General features: G+C 41.2%; 2 protein-coding genes, 2 non-coding genes and 1 pseudogene across 4 annotated transcripts in view; 4 read left to right on the forward strand and 1 right to left on the reverse strand.

Moving 5' to 3' along the window:
* The window catches only part of LOC124389743, a 379509-nt gene that overhangs the window by 249981 nt on the left and 110793 nt on the right, over positions 1 to 18735 (reverse strand). The window lies entirely within an intron of this gene.
* On the forward strand, positions 4786 to 7935 carry LOC124390067. The gene is made up of 4 exons (XM_046855761.1): positions 4786 to 5142; positions 5226 to 5379; positions 5880 to 5989; positions 6097 to 7935. The coding sequence occupies exons 1-4, from the start codon at positions 4786 to 4788 to the stop codon at positions 6418 to 6420; spliced, it is 945 nt and encodes a 314-aa protein (XP_046711717.1). The 3' UTR covers positions 6421 to 7935.
* Positions 10179 to 10297, forward strand: LOC124390642. Its single transcript, XR_006926790.1, has one exon. It is a non-coding gene; the product is annotated as a 5S ribosomal RNA (ribosomal RNA).
* LOC124390677 lies at positions 10469 to 10587 on the forward strand. Its single transcript, XR_006926822.1, has one exon. It is a non-coding gene; the product is annotated as a 5S ribosomal RNA (ribosomal RNA).
* Positions 17794 to 17912, forward strand: LOC124390689 (annotated as a pseudogene).

Below are 18735 nucleotides of genomic sequence, written 5' to 3' on the forward strand. Positions count from 1 at the left end.
GGATGATCTTGAAGACAGAATGACTGTGTCACATGATGAGGGAGATGGAGATACTGCTAAAGATTCACAAATTCATGAAAGTCAGGGTCCATAATTTGAAGTCTGATTTCTCCCATCAAATTACACTGTGTTTGTATCTCGTTCAATAATTCTGCCAAAGAACAAGGGACACCATGCTCAAGTGTCACTTTCTGGGCATTGTTCTCTCCCAGAATTACTCGCAGGATGATGGTGGAGGTCATTTTTACAATCCTATTGATGAAAGAAAAGAAAAAAATCTATTGTCTGCACTGTAGGGGCATAAGATTTATTCATACAATTAAACAAGAAATATTGGCATGGCACCTGTTATGAATGAATTTGTCTTTTCAGTGACAACAAACGAAGACCTCCAACCTTGTAGTCAGCCAATGGATAGTCATCAGCCAATTCACTTAGCTCAAGAAAGAAAATCTCCCTTGATGGAAAAGATGTCAGTTCAAAGGCCCTAAAATGCCCCCTATACCAACCACACAGACCTTTAAGTACAAAACACAGTCTATTCTGCACTATACACATCTGAATAATCTCTGCAAAATCAGGGAGCCCGTCTACAGAGCGACAAACAACAATCATCCCATTTCTGTAACTAAGGCCTTTACTGGTGACACTTGTGGTGATCTGGACAAATTGAGTGTCTGGGAACTTGTCTTGGACAGCCTGTGTTATTTCTGTTCTTAACACAGTCAGAGGCACTGTTGACACTGTTGATATATCTAATGCAGATTTTTCAAGATGGTACGATTTCAAACAATGAGAAATCATAAGCTGGTGCTTAGCTGCAAGTGTAAGGGGGATATTTTTGAAACAATTGGTGAGACGAGCAACTTGCTTAAAAAAGCTGTGTTTGGCTTGAAACGCATAGTCCACAGATGCACAAGTGGACCAAATGACTTGATAAGTGCAGGATAGTGTTCCAAGAAGTGCTGTTTTGGTATTAACTTCACACCAGGAAAAACTTCCTGAAACCTCTGTCTGTGTTCGGAAATTTTGCCATCAAGGTATGCAATTGACTCATCAGTGTGAACTGGTGACACCACAAGCTCAACAATATCTTTAAGATCCATAAGCACCAGCCATGCAGGCTCATCTTCTGGCACTATGTGTCCTACAAGGAATGGAAGCAATCTTATCAGATTCCAGTTCTCATGAGCATTCCCTCCAATAGTATTCTGGCTGAACATTGAGCAGGTGAAAGGTAAAACACTTCTTTGATAAAAGCATTGATAAACAATGTTTAAGCTCAAATGGCACAACACCTTCAAAAACGTCATGCATTACATCTGGGGGATAGCCAGAGAAACCATGAAAATGAGCAAGGCGTGTGGAGAAGACACATTCTTTTTTAACCCCATAACAGCAGCTGCCACTCTGTTGTGCAGACTTCAGATGAGCATCGTAACTCTCTCTTTCTAAGGCTAAACGCACCTCATTAGTCTTTTTTTCTAAGCTCTTTCCAGTGCAAAATCTGCAGTAATACTCAGCAGAAAAAACTCTTAACATAGCTAGCTATGCTATGGGCCCCAAGGTTGCCTGCAATCACAACATGAACAGTACCCTTCACAAAATGACCAACTGAAGGAATAAAAATGCCAACTTCTTCTAAATGTGCCAGGTCCTCAAGAAGAGGTTTAAGGATTTTATTAAAGCCATATTGTTTAATGTCATTACTATTACACAACACAGCCAAGTAAATGGATGACATTGTTGCATGAGAGCTTGTAGGCAAATTGCTCAAAGTCCAATACACTGCACAGAGCTTGTGGGCTCTCCGAGAGGTACCAAGAGGGTTACACACCTCAAAATCATCAACATACAGCCTTAACAAAAGTCTTAAATCATCTCCCGACAGGAATGCATTTTCCCTAAAGATACTGCCATCCTGATAAGATGAATAAACAGCTTCATTACACTCATATCTGTGGTTTTCGAGTATTGTTTTAGTCACATCCTCTTTGGCTAACAGCTGTTGCAGGAATTTTAAAATAGGAACATACTGAAATGTTTTTCCCTGTTGTGCTGTCAACAACACAGAAGTGACTTTTATAAAACTCCTTGCGCCGATATACTGTGCTTAGTGGACCATCCTGTCCTATTGCTGTGTGCAGCGGATGAGACTCACACACAACTTTAGCAATGTCTTGAATAATTGCATCATCACAGGCAAGACTGTGTTCCTGAAACAGATCTTTGAGCCTGTCACATGTAACAGATTGAGATGAGGCACTCAACAAAAAGTGCAACTCTTCTAAAAACTCATTAATTGCTATGCCCGGAACATGAAATAAATGTTCCAATTTCAATAACATTGCTGCAAAATTTTCAACAATAACAGCAGGTAGGTCCTAAACTGCTGCACTACTGTGTAAATGTACATTATCAGAAGCAACCTCATTAACCTGTACACTTTCATGAACGTCACTGTCAGACTCCTGTGTCCTTGACATAGACACTACACCAAACTTAAAGTCACTCAATGAATGGGGAGTTTGTTTTCTGTTTTTGTGGGACCTAAATGTACCATAAACATTTGTTTGAAAATCACAACCTGAGAACATACAAGTAACCACTTCATTTTTCTTCAAATGTGTACCCATGTGAACAAAATAATCCTTCTCACAACTAAGCCCATTGTTTGAACACAAATGACAGCTAAAGGTAGTCAGTTCTGATTGTGAAGGATTTTGATGATTTGCATGCACTCTACTTAGATGGACCAAAAGAGCGTTCCATGTCTTAAAAGTACAAGGACAGCTTGAATGCATGCATGGGAATAAATGGCTTCGGCCAAAGTGTTTATGCTTTAACTTGTAATGTTTTAACAACTTAGATCTGGAAGATGCTGAAAACTCACAGGTCTTACACTTCCACATACCGGAATGGGCCTTTTAACGTTAAGCCAGACAAAATAAGTTGTCAGACAATCTGGAAAAAAATGGAAAATGTCAGGTGATTGTTTCAGTGTCTTTAAATTCCCTATTTCAAGAATGTTAGATATAACGCTCCAGAGTTTTTCTTTAATGTAGGCTATTTTATTGTAAATGAACATGAAGTTTGAAACCAGATTGTGCGGCAATCTCGTTCAGGCATAAAATCAAGAATTCAGTCATAAATGCATTAGTATCAACTGACATAATAAAACAGTGGACACGTACCTGTTCGTTTGAGGTTTAATTCAGCTGATGGAGCAGCGATCTCTTTCAGGCATAAAATAGGGCATTCTGTTATAAATATGTTTATTAATCAACATAAAACAGTTGGCTAATTTTGTTTCTAATAACACTTTTGCAAATAGATGGACATGTACCTGTTCATTTGCAGTTAAATTCAGTTGATGGTGTGGAGATCTCTTACAGGCATAAAAATCTGGCATTCTGTCACAAATACATTAATGTCAACAAGGGGTGTGTATCACCAGAGTTGCCGTGATATGATATCATCAAGATTTATGTGTCACAAGACAATATTACTGCAATATTAATTATATTGCAATATATTGAAATGTATTACCTGTTTCCAATTTAAAAAAAAAAAAAAAAAAAAAAAAAACAAGCATGGCTTTTCAGAATTAAAATCGTGCAATCTGTCATGAATACACTAGCATCAACCGAGATAACAAAGCAGTTGGTAATACTGTTTCTCATATCACTGATGCAAATGGATGGACAAGTGAACAGTTCACTTAACGTTAACGTTACCTGTTAGTTTGCCATTTACTTCAGTTGATGGCGCAGCCATCTCTTTTAGGATTAAAATTGTGCATTCTGTCATAAACACATTAGTCTCAAACGACATAATAAAACAGTTGGCTAATATTGCTCTAAGACTAATGAAAATGGATGGGCACGTACCTGTTCGAGGTTTATTAGATAATAGCGCGCGATCTCTTTCGGACACGCTCTAACGCATTTTGTGAATGTTGCCGCCAGGATATTGCGTCACGGCCAATTTCCGCTTCCTTTCGGTTAAGAGTGTTGTTTATTTTCGAGATGTCTTGACATCCAGTCTGACTGACTTTGTAAAATGTACATTTTATCAGTGTGATTGACTTTTTAAAACATTATTTGTATCAGTCCGATTGATTAGGCGTGTAATGTCAGAAGACAGCATCCAATTATAAACGTGCATCTAGTTCTTCTTTCAAAATAAAAGTTATTTAATTTAAAAGCTACAGTCCGTATGAATTTGTAAATTTTACGTGCATTCTTTTTCAAAATCTAGAAAATATACATTAGTAATTTTTTTCTTTAATTTATAAAATTTTAGTTCATTCATGTAGCTTTGCACTTTACACCAATAAATGTTAATTATTTATATCCACATTACATTTGTTTTGTCACCAGACATACTAATATGTGCTTCATTCGACACAAACCAAATCCTTTTTCAATGGATATGCATTGTTTTTCAATTAAGAGTAATTTAAGACAAATAACAAAATTAAAACACCAATAACCATATAAATGCACTTCTACAGTTATGGTCAAGCTAGGAATTAATAATCAAAAACTATTTGAATAAAGCATGAATATTATTAAAGTTATTCTATTAATTTATTTTTAGTTAAAATATTTTCATTCAGTCATAAGTTTGACTGAGCTACTTGACTGAAACATGTACTTTTAAAATGAAAACTTCAAGTTAAGCCAAAGAGTAAAAATTTCAAGTCAGTTTAACATAATGCAATCGTGTTAAAAAGAGAAATAGCTGCAATGACATTAATTCAACATGAATTGTTTATGTAAAATGAACAGAACTAAAAATCATTTTTTGAGTGCATCATCACATTCTGGATTTTTGAAATTGAGACTACGTAATATCCGCCGAAAGCTAGAAGCGGGTAAGCGTCGATACAAAAAGCGCAAGGTAAGCTGTGACACTGGATCTGGAACAGATCAGGACCTGGACCAGGGGGATAGCAGTGCGGCCAGTGAGTGGATCACTTTGATGAAAAGGCTTAGGCCCTCTTCAGAGAATATTCCTTCAATCAAATCTGCAATGGATCAGACGTATTTGAGGCGTAGGTCATGGATAATGAAGGGAACTCCAACAATAGCTGAAATCTTTGATGAATACCCACGCTTCTTGGATATGCCAAGTCTGGTAGGTCTGCTATTGTTTTAGTAAACAATCCTAAAGTGACACTGTTGTTTTAGAATTTATTCTGAAAAGGTATCCTCTTTTAGCTGGATGTCGAGTTTGGCAGAATGACGAATGGAAAGACGGATCAGTTCCTCAGGCGATGGGAGGCCAGCATCATTCCAAAGCTGAAAGCAGTGGCTGCCATGGAAAGAAGTGATGTGGCATCTCTTATAAAGGGAATGGAAGACCAAACAGATGGTATGTATTATGTGTGTGCGTGTAAATGTTTTCTATACATATATAATAGTATGTGTGTGTAAATAAAATAACAAATAATGAATATTCTCTTAATAATGAATATTCTCTGTCATATAGGATGTTTAAACTTCGTACACAGTGTGTGGGTAACACATTGTGAACCCATCTCTGTCTTCTTGTGCTTAAATTTAAATTGACTTGGCTTAAACTTTCATGTTGACACTGTGCTGGCCTGTCAGCTGTCCCAAGCGTCACTCACATTTGTTCACATTATTCACACAACATTGTAATGTAAGCATTCTTCGAGCACTTGGTGAGTGTTAATTTTAGGCCCTGTCCGTATTTCATTACTGTTCGACTTGCCTAAAAACACAGAACAGGACCTACACAGGAACATGGCCCCATTGATTTTTCTTTGTGGGTCACTAGCAAGAGCCAGCCTTAATCCTACACTTGAAAATATTTATTGTACCTCTTATCTGTTCTTATTTAATTTTCAGATGAGAAGTGCTACACGGCACTAGTTGTTCTCACACATCTTCTCCCACCATTACCTGGGAGTCGCTGCAGTGTTAAATGTGCAATTTCATTCCAACTTGATTTTTTACCGGTATGTTTCATAAAGGACATTTTTTTATGTAATGATCCGTTATAGCTTAAATTTCTTGACTTATCTTTATTTTTGCTCTCTGAACTCTCTTTTTTCTCATCTCCAAGGCTGGAACCAGCATTGCATCCCTCTGCAGCAACTCAGAGACACCAAAGACTCAACCACAACTCATCTGCATCGGCAGTCTGAAGAGTACTACACGACAATACATAATCATCGCGAGAAACGACAGAGTGACCATACCTGCAAGTGAGAGCCTGACATGTGCTGTGGATAAGCTCTTCAAGCTGTACTGGGTGTGCAATGTGGCCTATCCACCACAGCTGAGCTCCGTGTTTACTTTCTTTGAATATATCTACGATGTGACCATTTCGACCAACAGGAAAGCCAAGGTACTAGAACTTATTTCAAAACTTCAAGCCGCACAGTAATTCCTGAAAATGTACATGTGTCCAAAGTGCCAGTATCAACAAAAATAAATAAACTAATTTGGCATCTACGTGAAGTACATGCATTATCAGATGGACAGGACCTGACAATTATCTGCAGCCAAGATGGCTGCCCAAGGACATACCATAACTTCAACTCATTTACCAAACATCTTCATAGAGACCACCAGTCCACCACAACAATGGACGATGTGTCGTTTTAAGCCAGTGACCACATTTCATTGGATATGTCTGAGACAGGGAAATCAAATATTATGGAAACTCCAGAATCAGACTCAGTTCCATTTAAAACTGCCGTTCCTCCTGACTGTGTTGGCACGTTTTTGGCTAAAATGTATTCTTCATCTAATACAACTTTAATGGATATAACAAGAAGTGTTACTTGTACACAAGAGGTACTAGAAAGGACTATAGAAAATCTACAACATTCAACAACTACATTGCTGAATAATTTACAGGTACCACTTGACAATGAGTCTGTTCAGGCACTGATGAGCGAGTTTGAAAATGCTAAACATGTGTTTAAAGATGTAGACACGCCTTTCAAAATGAAAAAATACTTTTCAGAGAACTTTGATCTTGTGAAGCCAAAATAAATATTTCTTGGTCATAGGGCAGACACTGCAAGAAAACAAGGACAAGTTAAACAAGTGTTGGCTGCAGACACGTTTCAGTATATATCAGTAATTGAGACTATTAAATTTTTATTTACTAATGACCAAATGCAAAATGTTTACCTTCAGAATAAGCAGAAAACCGATGGGAAAATGCAAAACTATTGTGATGGCTCTCATTTTTCTTCTCATTCCTTGTTTGGAGCATGTCCTCAAGCCCTCCAAATACAGTTGTATTTTGATGATGTAGAAACTACAAACCCTTTGGGGACCAAAACAAAAATTCACAAGATGGGTGCTGTTTATTTTAGCTTAAAAAATCTACCACCAGAATATAACTCATCTCTTTCAAATATTCACTTATGTCTTCTGTTCAATTCTTTGGACAGAGAGGTATATGGCTTTACTAAGATTTTGGAGCCACTGATACAGGACATCAAATTCCTTGAAAGTACGGGTCTACAGGTTGAGATTCAAGGACAAAATCATCACCTATATGGATCAATCTGTGTTTTGACTGCAGACAATTTAGCAATACATTCCTTATGTGGATATTTAGAGAGCTTTTCAGCTAACAAGTTTTGTCACTTTTGCATGGTTGACAAAACAGTTGCTCAGACTGTTTTTGATGAAGACAAAGTTGAGAAGCGCACCAGAGAAAATTATCAGCAGCATGTCAGACTTAATGATCCAAGCTTGACCGGGATTAAAGAGAACTCCTCTTTAAATAAGCTCCAGTATTTTCACGTTACAGAGAACACATGCGTTGACATTATGCATGACATCCTTGAGGGTGTAGCTCCCTTGGAGGTTAGACTAATATTACGCCATTTCATTTACGAAGAACAGCTTTTTAGCTTTGAAAAGTTGAATCACAGAATTTCTGGTTTCAACTATGGATATGAAAATGAGAAAAACAAACCGAGTGTTATTCTGAATTTGAGAAACTCTGACAATACGGTAAAACAGACTGCATCACAAATGTGGTGCCTTTTGCAAGTGTTGCCCTTTTTAGTTGGTGATCTTGTTGATGAGAAAAGTCCACACTGGCATCTATTCATTCTACTGAGGGAAATATGCAGCATTGTTTTTGCTCCTGTTGTTACTGATGGGCTTGCTGTATTTCTCAAAGAACTCATTGTAGAGCACCACACTTTATTTAAGAAGCTCTATGATCGAAATCTGATTCCCAAACACCATTTTATGACCCATTATCCGAGGATGATGGTTATGTTCGGACCTCTTTCTCATCTATGGTGTATGAGATTTGAGGCAAATCATAATCCATTAAAAAGACATGCTCGTGTGGTTGGAAACTACAAAAATATCTCTAAAATGCTGAGTTACAAACATCAAGTTCAGGAAATGTATAATTTCAAGTTCGGTGACCCTTTTTCTATGAAAATGAGCGTTACAAATGCATACCTTGTTACCATCAGCTCTTTGAAGCAAGCTGATGCTGTACTGGACAATCTCATAACAACCTCTGATGACTTGACTTTGAACAGCACCATATATGTCACTCACACTGTTAGTGCGCATGGCCATACTTACAGAACTGGCTCTGTGCTGCCTCTTAAGATCAACTGTACAGGAGAGCCTGTGTTTGGTGAAATTATTCACATTATCCCACAGGCTGATAATGTATCAATTCTTATGTTTGTACGAATTCTAAAAGTCAAATACTTTGATGACCATTTTTATGCATTTGTGGTAGAGCAAACTAAAGAATATGAAATGATCAACCTGACCAGTGCAGCCGATGCAAGACCTTTAGATATAATGTTGAGTTTTGGTACAGATGAATTGTATATCAACCCAAGATACAAGATTATTTAATTTCTCTAGAATGTCATCTGTCACTGTTGTCAGACATGTCTGATTTTAAATGTTTTCTTATTATATGCTGAAGTGTATAATTTTTAGATGCATTCAGTCCTGTTACACATTACATTAAAAAATGTTATTCTAAAAATGTTTGATTGCCTGACGACAGCTAGCCTATGATCTGTTATGATGTTGTTGTCATGTTGCTGGTTAAACTGTCAATTTTAACGTGCTCAAGTGTTTAACTTGACTAGCTGGTTTCTTAATGTACATTTAGGCTGAAATGTAAAGTTGATGAAATGTATTATTTGTTATTTACATTTGATTAAATGCCTAATATTCTTGCGACTTGTCTGTTTTGCTGGAATGTTTTAGAATTACAAAATCTTGGCGGTGTGTTTAATGTTAACACATTAATCAGTAGTTTCTGGATATTTTATCAACACTTATTTCTGGCATTTTATCAACACTTAATGTGTTAAAATGACACATTTCTGTGTTTAATTACCTGACACAATTTGTGTGTTAAAATGGCTTACACATCTATTGTGTTAAATTCAACACAACATGTGTTGTCCCTGAGCACACTCAATACATGTGTTAAATTTCTACACAACATGTGTCATTTTTAACACATCTCTTTTTGCAGTGTTCTGAATCTACCGGTGATGTTGATGAAGAGTGCAATATGGAAAAGACGGGTGGTAGCAAAGAGAGAACAATTTTTAATGGATGTCTGGTTTGTTTTTAAAAGGAAATTTGAAAGGTATGTTGAACGCCTGTATTTTTATTTTAAGAAAAATGGATATTTGGATGAGTTTTACAAAGTCTTTACGCAGGAAGTCACCAATGTTTTAGAAGTTTCAGGTTTCAGAATGCCATTTTAACAAAATGAAAAGAATGTAATAATTATTGTGTTTTTATGCTTTGTGAGGTTGGAGACCTTTTAACCTGATGTTTTATCACCTGGAAAATGTTATTGTTGTATATTGTTGTATTGAAAATTATCAATTAAAAAAAAAAAAAAAAAAGAACGCTCGATCTCGTCTGATCTCGGACGCTAAGCAGGGTCGGGCCTGGTTAGTACTTGGATGGGAGACCGCCTTGGAATGCCAGGTGCTGTAAGCTTTAGCTTTTTTTTGTTAGGCTTTTATTTGCTTTAATGCTTTATTTATGGATGAACATCTACTATGGTGGATAAATTGTGATAAAAGTTCAACTGGAATAGCAGAAAAGGATATAAGCAAAGGAACAAACTGAAAAGCAAAAATAAATTGACAATTTGAAACAGCTGTTCTCGCTTACGGCCATACCACTCTGAGAACGCTCGATCTCGTCTGATCTCGGGAGCTAAGCAGGGTCGGGCCTGGTTAGTACTTGGATGGGAGACCGCCTGGGAATGCCAGGTGCTGTAAGCTTTAGCTTTTTTTTGTTAGGCTTTTATTTGCTTTAATGCTTTATTTATGGATGAACATCTACTATAGTGGATAAATTGTGATAAAAGTTCAACTGGAATAGCAGAAAAGGATATAAGCAAAGAAACAAACTGACAAGCAAAAATAAATTGGCAATTTGAAACGGCAGTTCTCCCTTAAGGCCATTCCACTCTGAGAACGCTCGATCTCGTCTGATCTCGGAAGCTAAGCAGGGTTGGGCCTGGTTAGTACTTGAATGGGAGACCGCCTGGGAATGCCAGGTGCTGTAAGCTTTAGCTTTTTTTTGTTAGGCTTTTATTTGCTTTAATGCTTTATTTATGGATGAGCATCTACTATGGTGGATAAATTGTGATAAAAGTTCAACTGGAATAGCAGAAAAGGATATAAGCAAAGGAACAAACTGACAAGCAAAAATAAATTGCCAATTTGAAACAGCTGTTTACGGCCATACCACCACTCTGAGAGGCGCTAGAGAGCTGCTTTTTCGAGGTAGTGTTTGGCTGCAGTAGGTGAGAGTGGCTCACCCCACCCTGTTTTTGTTTGTATTGTTTTTGTCGTCGTCCTTTTTTTGTTCAGTGTTTCTTATTTTTGGTTAATCTCATCCTCCCAGCAGCTCTGGCTGTTTGGGAGGGATTTTGGTTTAACCTTGTTTTTTTCTGGTTTTCTTTGTGATTTTCTTTGTTTGTAATGGATGCATCTTCGGTGACGGATATGGCTATGGCGGAGGAAGTTCACACGGTACCTGACGATGGACTGGTTCAACGACGACGTGTTGTTAAAGAAATTGACAAAAAAGCAAGAAATGGAATTACGGATAGGATTTACCGGAAGGAAGCAACAGTGACGGTGGAGGCGGGACATTTAAACAAGATGAGAGTGTCTGACCTGATAAGAGCAATAATAGAAAGGATTGGGTAGGGGAAGATTCTTGCTGTGCGCCCTAAGCTAAACAAGAAGTATGAGGTCACCTTAAAACAAGAAGAAGACACAGAGTTTCTCCTGGAGGGTCTGGTGATCAATGGTAGCAACTGTGAGGTAAAAAGACTGCAAAACAGAGACTATGTGGTCTCATTTATGCATCTGCCTGTCTACATTGCGGACGATGAAATTGTTGAGGGATGGGGAGTTTTTCCTATCTCAAAGCTAAAAAGGAGAGTGTATCCGGGCACCAGCATCGAGGATGGGACGCGATTCGTGAAAACGCGTTTCCTGAAAGAAGTTGCCTCTCTACCATACAGCACGAAGATGGAAACATAAGAAGGCCCACAGTACTTCCGGGTTATGCATAGCCATCAGGTGAAGACCTGCTGGCTGTGCATGAGCCCGGATCACGTGGTGAAGGATTGCCCGGATTTCAAATGCTTCAAGTTTCCAGCAGGTGGATGGGCAGGTGCATGAACGGAACGGTGAGCGACGAGGGGAGGATGGAACAACAACACCAGAAGGGGAAACAACAGTGGACAAGGGCGTGGAACAAGGACAAAGAAAGAACAACCGGGACGATCACTTACAACAGGACGGGGGAATCTGGACCCAGCTAACGCTGACTGAAAGTTTGCGGCACGCCTTGGAAGGGGTGGAGAAGGAGGACCAAGGGAAAGAGACATCAGTAGACATTCAACAGGATGAAGACCCTGTGACTCAACTGGAGTTGACAGACAGCCTGCAGATTGATCTGACCGCGATGGAGTCGGACAAACCAGCATGCAAGGAATGAGAAACGGGAATGGAAGATGGAGAAAGAAACGAAGAGGAGGAGAAACAAGCAAAACCAACGAAAAGAAGGAGGTCAGTAAAAGCAATACCCAATGTGGATGTTGCCAGAAAAAATGTCCCTAAACAGGACATAGTAAGTACTGAGAACAGATTTGACTCATTAAAGGACTTGGAGGAGATGGACTGAGAAAATGGGATCTGTTCTCTTTCAAACATTCGCTCGGTATCTCACTATTGGAATCGCCTCGGGCGTGACCAATCCTGGAAGCATCAATAACACCACGTCTGTCAGCTGACAGACCAATCACGACAGTGATGCGGGAGTCCCGCCTCCCTATATACACCGCTGCTTGCGGTCCCTGCCTCATTCTCGTTCTCTTCCCTGTGAAGATCCTTTTAGGAAGCTATCCTAAGCAGATCTTCTGGGGGTGGTCGCTTAACTGTTCACAGACAGGCCGTTAAGGTACGTCTCCGAGCGCAGCTGCTTCTTGGGGAGAATATCCACTGTCAAAGCGGATATTCCCTTCTGCTGTTTTCTTTTCACATCGTGGCAAACGAGTATTAGAATTATTGTTCGAGACCTGTTTTCGAGAAGCACGTTGTGGTGATCTCGTTGTTTTTCTTTTTTTTTTTTTTTTTTTTTTTCTCCGGTGATTGCACCTCCGTTATGGCGACTGCAAGTTCATCCGGGTGCACGGCGGGGAAAGTTCAATCCCGACCGTGTGCATGCGGGTCTACGAACTCGGCAAAAGACTCTCATCCCCTGTGCATCAGGTGCTTAGGAGTTCGGCATGCTCAAACCGTGCTCGCTAACCCCGAGTGCTGCCCGCACTGCGCTCTTTTCCCGTCAAGGGTTCGAGAGCGCCGCCTGCGAGTCGTGGCCGTGAATAAGGGAGACCCGTGTCTCTCTCCGCTGCCCGCGGAGAGGGACGAGGCTGCTTCGCAAGCACAGTGCAGCTGGGGAGAGTTGATGGACGAGGTTTCTCCTGTCCTTCCTTCACTCTTCGAATCACACTCTCTACTGGATAACAAGGGTGTGGAAGAGGAAGATGATGAGGTCGCTCATTTTTTGGAGAAAGATTTGGAGGACGACGAGGAGGATGCTATCCTCCCTCCTGATCTTCTCTCCAGGCCTGGAAGTGCTACGGGCCCTTCCCCCATGCCAGGTGAGCTGGACCTCGTGGAGGTGTGTAGGAGAGCAGCCAAAAACTTTCCATCGAATGGCCATCTCAGCAGGTACATTCCGACGCTGAGAGGGATTTGTATGACGGGAAGAGGCTGCTATCGCGCACTTCCCCAGTTAAGCAGCTGATTCCTGCTGTACCGGCGTGTGTCACAGAAATGCGTCGTTTTTGGGACAAGCCCTTCTCGCATAGAGTGCCTGTTAAGGGTTTCTCTAGAGTGGAGGTGCACAATATGGAGGCTTTGGGGATGTACAACCCCCCCACCATAGAGCTGTCGGTGGCTAGCCACCTCCACCCAAATTGACGAGCTGCTCTATCTTCCTCCTCCCCTTCTCTGCCAGGACATACAGAAAGGCTGTCCGCCTCCCTTTTCCAGAAGATCTACCGCTCCTCGGCCCTGGCGGTTAGAGCTCTGAATGCCACCTCCATGCTCACGGCTTACCAGGCAGAGCTCATGGAAGAGATGGGGAGGCAGATTGATGATGGGTCACCAGATTCAACCTTGTGGGAAGAAATCTGCGTCATTGCAGATCTCAACCTATGTTCCTCTAGGGGAGCGGTCCAGAGCTGCGGCCGCAGCATGGGCCTCACTGTGGTAGGCGAAAGAGCCCTGTGGTTGGGGTTGACGGGCTTATCGGAGAGGGAGAAGGTGGAGTTCCTTGATGCCCCGATCGAGCCGAAAGCCCTTTTCGGGCTGCGGTGGCGAATATGCGCCAGCAATGCGACCTTCGAAAGAAGGATGGTGAAGCGTTTGAGGCATGCCTCCCAAGAAAGCCTCCTGCTCGCCCTCCCCAACCCGCACGTTCATATTTCGCCCCTGCGTCCAGAGAGAGACGCCTGGTTTCAGGGCTCCTAGGCAACCCCCACCCCAGCAGTCAACAGCCCCAGCCCAGGAACAAGACCTCTTAGGCGGGCGACCTAACCTGTGGTCTGATTTTGGGTCTAAAGAGAGGTGGCAGCACTCTCAGAGTTTCTGTAGCACCCCTTGACTCATCTCAGGAGTCTTGTCCTCCCCCTCCAGCAAAAAGGCGTTGGGGAGCGTTTCAAAGACGAACAAAATTTCTCCGGTTGGAGTGTTGGCACCAGTTCCCCCAGTGCCCCCAGTGCCCGGAAAGTTACTTCTCCCCTCTCCACCCATTAGCAAGAAAAAGAGCAGGATGTTCCATGTTCGTCCAAATATATTAAAGATTTGTTCTGTGCATCCAGGCAGTGGGCCGAGGGCACAGACGTGTGTGATAAAGGGAAAAGTGAAAAAATCCACACACACAATAAAAGAACTCGAATCAGAGTTGCAATCCCTGGTTCCACCACCAGATGGTGCCACCGCGCCGTCTGTAAGTGAGAGCCACGGAGGCCCGCTCTCTGCTCACGCGGAGAGTTGGTGCGCATGCGCAGTTCGTCATTGGGTGTATTCCACAATACAGCGAGGATATCGCCTGCAATTTGCCGTGAGACCACCGCTTTTCAGCGGCGTGATTTGTTCGACAGCAGAGGGCGAATCTGCTCAGGTTTGGAGGACGAAATAACCTCCTTACTGAGCAAAGGGGTAATTCGATCGGTGCCGCGAGAGGACAGCCAGCTCGGCTTTTACTCCCAGTACTTTGTCCTTCCCAAGAAAGGGGGGGTCTCCGTCCCATTCTGGATTTACAGAACCTCAACAAACACCTCAGAAAGTACAAGTACAAGATGCTCACATTGAAAGCTTTGTACAGTGTTATTCGTCCCAGAGACTGGTTTACTTCAGTGGATCTGAAGGACGCGTATTACCACATAAGCATTTATCCGGCACACAGGAAATCCCTACGCTTTGCCTATCAGGGCACAGCCTACGAATATTTGGCGGTTCCGTTCGGGCTAGCTCTAGCTCCGCGGATCTTTACCAAATTTGTCGAAGCTGCACTGTCGCCGCTGAGAGCAGCGGGTCTCAGAGTGTCAGCGTATTTGGACGATCTCCTCCTCTGCGCTCCGTCACGGCAGCAAGCGGAGGTGGATACGAGTGTGCTTCAGGATAAACGAAACAAAGAGCTGCTTGGTGCCCACAGGAAATAATATACCTGGGTTTCAGATTGAACTCAGACCTGTATCAGGCTTTTCTATCAGAAGAGCGCATTAGGTCGGTTCGCAGTTGTCTCTCTTTTCCAGAGAGGAAGGAAAGTTCCATTCAGACTCTGTTTACGCCTGCTGGGGCTGATGGCTTCGGCAGTGTCTGTCATACCGTTGGGACTGTTGCGAATGAGAGAGTTTCAATGCTGGGTTACGGCACATCGCTTATGTCCGAAGCGCCACCTCAATCGCAAGGTGATGGTGACGTCACTGTGCTTACACGCTCTCCATCACTGGAAAAATCACGATTTTCTCGAGTCAGGAACCCTGCTGGGGGCTGTTTCCCTGAAAAAAGTAGTGACGACGGATGCGTCACTCGCAGGTTGGGGTGCGGTGTGCGAAGGCAGGATAGCGAAAGGGAAATGGTCCGTTTCGCTTCGGTGCACGCACATAAACTTTTTTGAGCTGTTAACAGTGTTTCTAGCTTTGAAACATTTCGTGCAGTTTCTTCGGAGTCACCACGTATTGGTCAGATCAGACAACACGACGGCGGTGGCGTACATAAATCGCCAGGGCGAAACGCGCTCTCCTCGACTTCACCGTCTAGCGCGAGATCTCGTGGTGTGGGGCATGGAGCATTTCCTGTCGCTGCGAGCGACTCATGTGCCGGGAATGTTGAATGCGGGGGCGGATCTCTTGTCCAGGGGAAATCCCCTGTACGGGGAGTGGTCTCTCCATCCTCAGGTGGTGAACCTGTTATGGGAGAGATTCGGCCGGGCCGCCGTAGATCTCTTCGCCTCGCACGAAAACTTATTGCCCTCTGTTCTTTTCTCTGGCGAGAAACGGTGCACCTATGGGTGTGGATGCGTTAGCCCACCCGTGGCCAAACGTTCTGCTTTACGCATTTCCTCCACTAAGTTATACTATGAGAATTTGTTTGGAGCGGAGGGGGTGAGTGAAGAAGAGAAACAGGATCTATTGAAACAAATAAAAACAACAGTATGGGAAGTGGACAAAAAAGAATGTGATGAAGAGATAAGAGAAGAAGAGATAAAAAGAGCAATAAGCGAATTAAACAAAAAGAAAAGTCCTGGAATAGATGGTTTGGGAAGTGAATTTTATATAGTTTTTCAAGACGTTTTGACCTGTATTTTGAAAGAAGTATATGTAGATATTTTTAAAAAAGGAGAGTTGAATCAAAGAAAGGGGATGGGCTTAATAAAATTGATATACAAGAAAAAAGGGGAGAAAACAGATCTTAAAAACTACAGACCAATCACTATGCTGAATACTGATTTTAAGATTCTATCCAAAATTTTAGCCAACAGACTAAAGGAAGTGATGCCGAGCATAATTAAAACTAACCAAGTGTACGGTGTAAAGGGTAGAGATATAGCAGACACAACAATTGGTATAAAAGATACGATAAGGTACATGCGTGAGCAGAATAAAGATGGTTTTATTATCAGTCTAGACTTTGAGAAAGCATTCGACAGGGTGGAACATAGTTTCTTATTTGACTTTTTAAAGAGGTTTGTATTTGGAGAACATTTTATTAAATGGATTAGGATCTTATACAAGGGTGCAGTAACAAAAATTAAATGCAATGGGTTTTTAACACCGTGTTTTAAAATAACAAGATCAATAAGACAAGGTTGCCCGCTGTCAGCACTTTTATATTCTCTGATTGCAAAACATAAGGCTATTTTTACAGATGCAATTTTAAATAGGATTGGAATGGAACAGTCCGCTTCATGCAAAGTTTGTAATGATCATGCTGAGGGATTTTTACACCTGTTTCTATACTGTGAGGAATTAGAGGATTTTAATGGGAAATGTAAAAGTATAATTTCACAGTTGAGTGGGGAAGATGATGATGACATGGAATGGAATAAGGTGATGATGTTGGGCTTTGAGAAGAAAAGTAAAAACTAAATGCTTCTGAATCTACCGGTGATGTTGATGAAGAGTGCAATATGGGAAAGACGGGTGGTAGCAAAGAGAGAACAATTTTTAATGGATGTATGGTTTGTTTTTAAAAGGAAATTTGAAAGGTATGTTGAATGCCTGTATTTTTATTTTAAGGAAAATGGAAATTTGAATGATTTTTACAAAGTCTTTACGCAGGAAGTCACCGATGTTTTAGAAGTTTCAGGTTTCAGAATGCCATTTTAACAAAATAAAAAGAATGTAATAATTATTGTGTTTTTATGCTTTGTGAGGTTGGAGACCTTTTAATCTGATGTTTTATCACCTGGAAAATGTTATTGTTGTATTGAAAATTCTCAATTAAAAAAAAAAAAAAGAACACTCAATCTCGTCTGATCTCGGAAGCTAAGCAGGGTCAGGCCTGGTTAGTACTTGGATGGGAGACCGCCTGGGAATTTGCTTGAATGCTTTATTTATGAATGAACATCTACTATGGTGGATAAATTGTGATAAAAGTTAAAATGGAATAGCAGAAAAGGCATATAAGCAAACAAACAAACAAACTGACAAGCAAAAATAAATTGGCAATTTGAAACGGCAGTTCTCGCTTACGGCCATAACACTCGGAGAACGCTCGATCTCGTCTGATCTCGGAAGCTAAGCAGGGTCGGGCCTGGTTAATACTTGGATGGGAGACCGCCTGGGAATACCAGGTGCTGCAAGCTTTAGCTTTTTTTTGTTAGGCTTTTATTTGCTTTAATGCTTTATTTATGGATGAACATCTACTATGGTGGATAAATTGTGATAAAAGTTAAACTGGAATAGCAGAAAAGGCATATAAGTGTAGCGGGTACGGGACTTCCGTATCAGCTGGCAGTTAAGTGTTCCCAGCAATCTGTGGAATGGTGAAATAAAGACAGGACAAAACCATGCGTGTGATCAGCTCTTGTCTTGCTGGGTTATGACCTGCAGCCCAACAGACACCTTGCAACACGCAACTCTCCCACAGCGCCCTCTATTGAACTGGCGGAACCACCATTCCCTTAATACATTTTAACATGCAAAAACCCATTTAAGTGTCTTTAATTACAAATGTAATTGTGTTAATTGTGAAGAACTGACAATCGGGGCATCACATTCTCCTCACCACAGAAGGTGAAACTCTTAACTCTTTAGATATTCATATATATATTTATTTTTAATAATTTGGAACTATAACTGTAACTGGTATCCCTTGGTATGGGTTACTGATATTGTCCACCCATGTATGTGCAGATGTGAGTGCCCAGAGTAGTGACTGAACTGTGTTTGCTGTTAGTGTGTTTAATGTTGGTACTGTTTGGAATGTGGGTTGTCCAAGAAAGGGGTATATCATTCTTTGATCAGGTCTTCTCTCTCTGAGTGAACTCTTACTTCCTTGGCAGGGTTCTTGTTGTGGGGGTTCTTCTGGCAGGTCTTCACCTCCTGATTCCATGCCTTGTTCTGGCTCCTGGCTCTCCACAGGTAGCAAAGTATCTTCTGGAAGTTCAGCATCAAGAGATTTGCACT

The sequence above is a fragment of the Silurus meridionalis genome, chromosome 8 (genome assembly GCF_014805685.1).
Source record: "Silurus meridionalis isolate SWU-2019-XX chromosome 8, ASM1480568v1, whole genome shotgun sequence".
Classification (NCBI taxonomy): domain Eukaryota; kingdom Metazoa; phylum Chordata; class Actinopteri; order Siluriformes; family Siluridae; genus Silurus; species Silurus meridionalis.